This window comes from Crocuta crocuta, unplaced genomic scaffold (assembly GCF_008692635.1).
Source record: "Crocuta crocuta isolate KB4526 unplaced genomic scaffold, BGI_CrCroc_1.0 scaffold564, whole genome shotgun sequence".
Lineage (NCBI taxonomy): Eukaryota > Metazoa > Chordata > Mammalia > Carnivora > Hyaenidae > Crocuta > Crocuta crocuta.
Genome location: NW_027533010.1, coordinates 2152804 through 2161663, shown reverse-complemented (window position 1 = coordinate 2161663; position 8860 = coordinate 2152804). Strand labels below are relative to the sequence as shown.

Here is an 8860-nt window from a genome sequence, read left to right as displayed (position 1 = left end):
CAGGTAAATAAATAACCATTTGAAAAAAAGACACTTCAAGCAGTAGAAAGTGCTCCATGCTGGATTTAACAATATCTGGGGCATGGAAAAAAGGCATAGAAGGGGAAACCAGTAGAGAGACAGAGTTGGTGGGGAGCAATTAAACAGATTGTTGTATCAGATGTGACCAGTGGTGGTTTATCTCAGAGTTTGATATTTAGGTCTTAGTTGAGATTATAAAAAGTACGTTAGTTAATTAGGGCTTAGTTTAGATTATAAATAGTAGGTAACATGTCGACCCTCTTTGAAAAGACCCCTAGTTCTGCAGTACTCCTTGAACAATAGTTACAGTCAACTCCCAGATAAAACATTTGACATATTTATGTCAAAAATGTTTGTTAATTATAACATCACATGTTTTCTGATTATAAAAGTAGTATGGTGATTTTTAAGAAAATGAAAAATGGAAATCATTAAGTGACTTAAACCAAGTGAGCTAGCTCACAAATTTATTCATTAATATACATAGTTAATTAATGTCTGTCTTCTAGGGAAGGATTTGTTCTTTGATAGTTGAAAGCATGCTTAAGATCAGAAATCCCTGCCTTTAAAAAAGAGGAGAGTTTCAATTGAATAATGACATTTTCTGTAGATCATTAGAACAAATTTAGTTTTGAAAAGTAGGTCTATATCTTAACATTTGTTAAGATTTTACATTATTATCAGCAAAGTAAAGTTAGAAAAGAAGAAGAATGACAAAGATTGAGAAGAGTTGGGACTTTTAAGATTGAAGATATTACGTAAAAAAGCTTAAAAAATCTGTTTACATCTAGCAGAGGGTTCCATTTCAAAGAAGAGAGAGCTTTAATTTTTGTTTCTTGGGGTCAGAGGCTTTGGTTTCAAGGGGCTGGAAGAAGGAAGAACCAAAAACGAGGAAAAAGGGAGAAACTTCAGAAAAACGTGCTTAATTTTTTTTTTTTACTTTTTATTGAAAACTGCAAACATACACAAAAATAGAACAGTGAAACGAACCTGCATGTTGCACCCATCACGTAGCTTCAGCAGTTATAAACATGGGCCCACTTTTGTTTAATCTGTATTCTAGGCCTACCACCCTTCCCATTATTTTGAGGCAAATCCCAGACGTATTATTTTATCCATACATTTTTCAATGTGTATCTATAAAATGTAAGGACTTTGGGGGCGCCTGGGTGGGTCAGTTGGTTGAGCATCTGATTCTTGATTTCAGCTCAGGTCATGATACCACGGTTTGGTTCATGGGATCATGACCCCCTCCTTCAGCTTTGCACTGACAGCTCAGAGATATTCTCTTCTCCCATTCTCTGCCCCTCCCTCGCTTGCACATGCAGTCTCATTTTCAAAATAGACTAAAAAAAATTTTAAGGACTTTATTTTTAATGCTTATTTATTTTGAGAGCGAGCGAGCAAATGAGTGTGTGGGCCTGAGAGCTGTCAGTATAGAGCCCAACTTGTAGGGAGGGGGCTCCATACCTTGAACAGTGAGATAATGACCTGAGCCAAAACCAAAAGTCTGATGCTCAATTGACTGAGCCACCCAGGCACCCTTAAAATGTAAAGACTTTTCAAAAAAACATATGGTTTTTGCACGTAAAATTAATATAACAAAATATCTAGTCAATATTCAATTTTGTTGATTGCCATATATATATATATTTTTTTTTTTTTTGCAGTTTTAAGTTCCAAATAAAATCCCATACAGGGATTAGTCTTACATCTTTACGTTCCTCCATATCTTTCTTTTTTCCTTAGAATTTATTTGTTGCAGCACTCTTGCTTTGTAATTTCCCATGGTCTGCAGGGAAAGGGGAAGAGGGCAGTGAAAACAGCCATGACTGCCTCTTAGACTCTCTCATCACTACCACTGCAGTTAAGATGTCTGGAGGCCCAGAAGCAAGGGAGGCACCAAGAAAATTATTGGATTTAGCAGTGAACACAGTTCTGAAATCATACTTCAGGGTTAGGTTGGACTAGCCATGGCAAGGAAATCTAACAAAGGATTTGTAAAATCAGGTGCCCCTCTCTCTAATTCTAATGGCAATGAATGTACTCTCACTGTTTTTCTAACAGGCTTACCCTTCTACCTGAAGTAGTTTTGCATGAGTCCCTGTGATATTTGTACCTTAAAATAGGACTATCAACTTAAGAAAATCCTCATTCTCAACTATTTGCCGTTAGGGATCCTCCTTTAGTGAGGCTCTTACAGACTGGAGTCTAATGTTTAACTAGTACTTTGATTTCTTGTCTAAGACTTTTTTTTTTTAAAGACTATGCCATTTCGGGATATAAAGGACAATCCATAACTTCAATTTTAGTATTCCAAATCTGCTCTCAAGATAGGAAATTCTACTTTATTTTTACGTTTTCAGCATCAGTAACCAAGAGTACTACTGTATATGCTGCCCCTCCTCTCACTTCTTCATAGATTTTACTTAAAATGGGGGAGGGTTGGGTGGGGAATAGAAGTGAAGCTTTGAACTGGAAAATGAGAAAATTTAGGAATCCACACTAGATACATCTGCCTCCTGATAACCTTTTTAACACCATTAAACTGGAATTACTTTTCTTCGTTTTACTTATTCTCTTAATTTCTTCCATTTCATCTCTTAAAATGATTCTTTCTCTGTTATACAGAATAGTTCAGCTCTCTTCTATGCTCAAACTTGTGTAAGTAAATTCACCAGAAGGACTTTGTAAGTTTCTTTTATTTTTTTTATTAAAATTTTAAAATATGTATTCATTTTTTGAGAGAGGGAGAGAGCACGTGCCTCCCTGCAAATCAGGGAGGGGCAGAGAGGGAAAGAGAAATCCCAAGGAAGCTCTGAGCTGTCAGCGCAGAGAGAAGGGCTTGAACTCATGGACTGTGAAATTATGATCTGAGCCAAAACCAAGAGTTGGACGCTTAACTGACTGAACCACCCAAACACCCCCGTAAGTTTCTTTTAAATTGAACATGTACTGTTTTAAGACCTAGCAGACTAGATATTTATAAGACTAGGTATTTACCCAAGTCCTAATAAGTCCCATGTTAACATAAAAACCTGTATGTAAATGTTTTATAGCAGCCTTATTTGCAGTCCTTACAGACTGCAACCAACCTGAATACTGTAATGCATAGGAATACTACTTGGTAATGAGAAATACTGATAAATATATCAAATATATCTTGAAGACTGGAATATTTAACGCTTCAGATGGATTAGAGTGCCAGCTCTTGGCAGTTGTATGTGTGCCCATGAGGAGCTTCTAGTCTTGTCCAATCACCACCAGACCATATCTATTTTTCTTTATCTTCACATCTGAATGTTTCAACTATAGGGAGTCTGAATTGGAAAGGGATTAGGCAGGAACAGAGGATTTGTTCTTGTTGGTTATAATTGAAGTAGGGAGAGATTAGCATAAACATTTCCTTCTTTCTCTCCTTCAAGTCTTGAAACATTTTGGCCCTCTAGTTATTCTTTTCGGTATGTTCCTCATTTCCCCCCCGATTGTTGCTAATAAATCCTAGCATTTGCTGTCAGAAATGATCTATTTACTCACCTTTAGTCAATTCATATTACAGAAAGTACAGGAATATCTGCATGCCAGTAGCCCTAATTTTGTGTGTGACAGCTTTGAAAATAAACTGGAGACAGTTTTGTCTTTCCCAGAGCTACAGAATGTTTATAAAATTTGGCAAAATTACGTTTAATGACTTCTGATTGAAAGTTACCTCTTAATTATTAAATAGTGTAACATTACAGAAAAGTACAGGAAAAATAATGAATATTGCTCAGATTTACCAGTTCTCAATATTTTGCTATATTTGTGCCACAGATTTTACTTACTTTGTAAACAAAATATCACACACATATTAACTTGATTATACATTTTATAAATGTTTATAAATATACATTTGTTTATAAAAATTGAGTGTTCTATTTCGTATTTTGGCACATAATTTACTAAATAATTACTGAGTTTTCTGTCATTTATTTGCATAACAGCTGAATGTTGGGGAATCTGTTATCTTAATTTTGTGGAAATGTGATGCTTGTGTAAATGTGCTATAGTTTACAGTGCATAAACAAAACTTACTAGCTATGTAGACTTTCATCCATAATTTGAAGCAGATATAGATATAGTGCCTGGTTTGCATATCCAACTTGTAGAAATTTACTAATGAACTCCCTTCAGAATTGATTAACTACAAAGAGTTGCCTAGCCCCTAGGTAATCTTGTCGCTGCATTTAATAGGAATCCAGTCATAAAATACATAGACATTGTACTAACAAAAATTCAATAGTTTGAGTACTTTTGTAATTAGAAAACTTTTCTTGCTAATCCTTAAGTACATAAAATCATTAGGTAAGATTGAATAGATGAAAATAGTTTCTGAATAAATGTATTATCCAAATAGCCGACTAGCTGCTGTAAACTTAGACTGGAAGAATCCTTTCAAAGGAAAATAAAACCGTACTGTGTAATGTGTGTGTGAAGGGGGGAGGGTAAGCTGCCCAATATGTGTGGTGTGATGTAGTTTCTGTGAAACAACACCTCTTTCCTGCTTTTTTGTTGTGTATGAGCTAGAAAAAACTATAACATCCTAAATTGAAAATTTTAAAGGTGAGTCGGAGCTGGAGGACGAGGGCCATGTACACATTTCCTGGGGTGTTTGTTACTGATGTAGAAACGTGGGCTCTTGGTTTTTTGTTTTTTTTTTTTTTTTTAAAGAAAAATGGAAATACGGGGTACCTGGGTGGCTCAGTTGGTTAAGCGTCTGACTCTGGCTCAGGTCACAGTCTCATGGTTTGTTAGTTTGAGCCCCGCATCAGGCTCTGTGCTGACAGCTCAGGGTCTGGAACCTGCTTCAGATTCTGTGTGTCTCTCTCTCCTTCCCCCTCCCCCACTTATGTGATGTCTGTGTCTCTCAATAATAAACATTAAAAAAATTTTTTTAAAGTAGGGGCACCTGGGAGGCTCAGTCGGTTAAGCGTCTGACTTTGGCTGAGGTCATGATTATGGTTCACGAGTTTGAACCCCAAATCAGGCTCTGTGCTGACAGCTCAGAGCAGGGAGCCTACTTCAGATTCTGTATCTCCCTCTCTCTCTGCCCCTTCCCGCTCACACTCTTGTCTCTGTCTCAAAACTAAATATTAAAAATTAAAAAGTTTTCTAAAGTAAAGAAAAATGGAAATATAAAATAGGATTTATTCACAAAATATATGTGGATGAAGAAACCTGGGCTCTTAGATTGGTATTCCAACTTAATGGTCCGAGGCATGGGAGTCCGTCTTTTTAGCAGGTGTCCCAGGTGACTTTAATGTAGTAGGTTGTTAGTAGACACTGGTGCTTTAGAGGGGGGATGCAGATTATTTGACTGGCCTGATTTACTGTTTATGTGTCCTGTCTGGATCCTGATGTCAGTAGCATTTGTGGTCCATGAAAAGAACCTATTTACTTAAAGTTGATCCATCCATCTAGTGGTTTTTCTTGGAAAAACATTTTTAAATCATTTTCTCAAACAAATTTAAGAAATGGAAATGTTTGGGAAGGAAAAAAAAGAAGGCTTAATCTCTACTCACCCTTTAGCCAATCTTGTTAACTACTGAGGTTTCTTCTGTGTTCTGGGACAAAAAGTTTCAGGGGTGAGTGAGGGGAGCAAATGTGAATTTAAGACTTTAAAAAAGTAGAATAGTAAAATAATAGTAAAATAAACCACCCAGCTCACATGAAAATATTTCTGTTCATGATTAATCATGGTGGGGGCCCCTGGCCACCTGGGCTGCCTTAACAGTTTTTGAGGAAAGAGATGCAGGAAAAAGTAGTAACTGTGGAGATGGTGGTGCTGTGGATACACCATAAGAATTTTGAGATGTGGTTTCAAACTGGAGCTGCTAAGTTCGGTGGTAAACCATGTTCCATTACTTTTGAGTTTCTGAGACTTGGTCCCACTGTTATATGGCCCAGCGGTACTTTGGACTAGATCATATTATTACATTTTCTGCTTTAAAGCATACCCATTATGAACAATGGAGGGTTTTCTCCCTTTGCTGAGGATGTGGAGTTGGGCATTTATTTGCATTGTATCATTTGAATCTTTTTCTTTTGGTATTTGCAAACTAGTAAATGAGCTTTTTTAAAATGCCTGGTGTCAAAGGGTTTTAATTCAGTTGAAGGTAATGAGCCTGCAGGAATTGAAACATGTATTTGTTAGGCCACAAAAGAAATCAGAAGCTGTAGAAAAGCTTTGTATCTTAAAACACCTAGGTATTCAGATTACTACGTTAGTTTGGAATTTAAACTAATTTCCTAATACTTGGGAGGAAAGACCACAAAAAGTTTGGAAGGCTAGTCTATTTAAGAGAGACTATAACCCAGTGCCTTGCCAGGTTCTTGATAGGTTCATGGATCAAAGAAGAGAACATCTAGAAAGGATGTTACTAGGATGATGATTTCTTGAGCCTGTTAATACTATTTTGATTATATAGAAGAGTGTCTTAGATCTGTAAATACTTGCTGAAATAGTTGGTGTTTTACATCATGTAGAAAAGTCGTATGTACGTACATATTTGCTGTGTTTCATATACATAAGCATTTATTGAAAATAGGTGAAGACTGTTTATTGTATGTTTTAATTTTTTTTAGTCTTGAAAGATTTCAAAATTAAACATTGGTGGGAAGTTTGGGAAGCAGTTGAGAAGAGTTGATGCTTCATCAAATGTATAATCTTCTAAATGTCAGACCATTGGATAGAACACAGGGTTCTATGGCAAGAGTTCATTCATTCGTGGAGTGCTTAAGTGCTTCATGTTCATTATATCATTTAATCCTTAAAAAAAAACTTCAAGTTGTAAGAAACTGAGACAGAGAGGTGAAATAACCTATTAATTAGTAGAGAAAGCCTTTATTTGAAGGCAGACATTTTGGCTCCAGAGCTTAGACTCTTAATCATAAAACTAGTGTCCTGGTAGTTGCAGCCAAACTGTGTAGGGCTCTAAATTCTAGGCTAAAAAATTTAGACTTTACACTTTATTATTTTACTTTTAAGAGTGTAATCCTAGATGTTTAGGACATCACCTGGGAGCTTGTTAGGAATACAGAAACTTGGGTCTAATCCAGGCTTACTGCATTTTGACAAAATCTAGAGACTTTTTGTTGCACATTTCTATCTAGTTTGAGAACCACACTCCATGGTACTGTTTGTTTGCATTTCTGATATTGTTGAGTTTAAATGATCTTGAATATTGTTCTTGGCCCCTAAACAACATTGACAGTATTATTTTTTCATTTGGGAAAGGGTTTGGAATTCAACAATAACTTAAACTTTGGTAACCCATTCTTATGGTAAGAGTAGTTTGAAGTTGATGAAATGGTAAGCATCTCTTCTGTAAATGAGTATTGTCTGTTGAGGTTGAGGTGTATTAAGTGTATTAAAAATCAGTACTAGGAGTAGTTCTAACTCCTTATATATTGCAATTATTTTGAAGTTTATGTATCTAGAAGACTACTTTGATAATTTCTTCTAGAGAACTGCATTGTGTTGAGTCTCTTTGGGAAATTTAAAAAAATCTGTATTAACTTTCTTAACAGATATTGAAGCACAGATTCGAGAAATTCAAGGCAAGAAGGCAGCTCTTGATGAAGCTCAAGGAGTGGGCCTTGATTCTACAGGTTATTATGACCAGGAAATTTATGGTGGAAGTGACAGCCGATTTGCTGGATACGTAACATCAATTGCTGCAACTGAACTTGAAGATGTGAGTTACCGACTGTACAGGCGTCTAAGTAATTTTTTTAATGTAGAGCAAGAAATCTAAAATAATTTTCTATTTTAATCTTCTCATTTAATCTCATTTAAGATTTGGGGCATTGGGGGATCTTTCTTTTGAAGGATAAAACTATTGAAGGTGTCCTTCCTCTCTAAGATCAGAAACTTCTAGAAGGTATCAGTTCTGAAACTTTATGTTAAAACTAGTTTGTTTATCTAAGCAAAGGACCTGCAAATCATTAACCATTGTAAAATAAATCCCTATTGTGACCTACTGAGCTCTATAGAGTAACAAGTGTGAGTGAACTTTATTGTAGATAGCCATCTGTCCTTGCCACTTTTAACTTCTGACGTGCTTGCCTGATACTGTGTGTTTTTCCCCTTCGTGTCTTCATATGAAGGGAATGATGCTAATGGACTTTTTCATTTATTCTGGAGGATGACCACCTACCTTTCATTTTGAAATACATCCCTCAAAATATTTCTATGTATTCCACAAAGCTTATTTTGTCAGACCATGCCAGACATCCATATTTGGTGAAATAGTCATTTTTGTGTGATTTAGTAGCAAATATTTTATGTATATAGATTATCAAACTTGTTTTTATGTAATTCAAGCCACATTTTATTTTATAGTTGGCACTTTTTTTCAGAAAAATGTAATAAAAGTTCCAAAGGTATAATTTCCAGAAGTTAGTCAGGCTTCTGTAGAATATAATGTTGGTCTGTTTAAACATACTCTTGGGGAAACAAATACATTTAAAATCAGTTACATTTTATTTGTGTGGTTAAATCATGTTTAAAAAAACAAGGAGGGGCTCCTAGCTGGCTCAAGTAGAGCATGCAGCTCTTGATCTTAGGGTGGTGAGTTTGAGCCTCGTGTTGGGTGTAGAGATTACTTAAAAATAAAATCATTAAAAAAAAAATCAGGGAAACTGGAGATTTCTAAATAAGTTGTTTGCAGTTTCCAAATCTGAGAAACAAATTTCATTATGCTTTCTGTGAGAAAATAAAATGCTCAGGTTTTTCTAGTCCGTACCTACTTTATTTTAATTAATTTCCACAGAAAGTATTTTAATACTTTTAAAGGAG

At 35.6% G+C, this 8860-nt stretch overlaps 1 protein-coding gene across 3 annotated transcripts in view; it reads left to right on the top strand.

The window, feature by feature from the left end:
- Window positions 1-8860, top strand: part of SF3B1 (splicing factor 3b subunit 1) — a 37670-nt gene that overhangs the window by 3799 nt on the left and 25011 nt on the right. For all 3 annotated transcript variants that reach the window (XM_077745803.1, XM_077745805.1, XM_077745806.1), the window contains exon 2: window positions 7591-7757. In XM_077745803.1, coding sequence (XP_077601929.1) covers window positions 7591-7757 — 167 coding nt within the window. The remainder of the gene's footprint in view (window positions 1-7590; window positions 7758-8860) is intronic.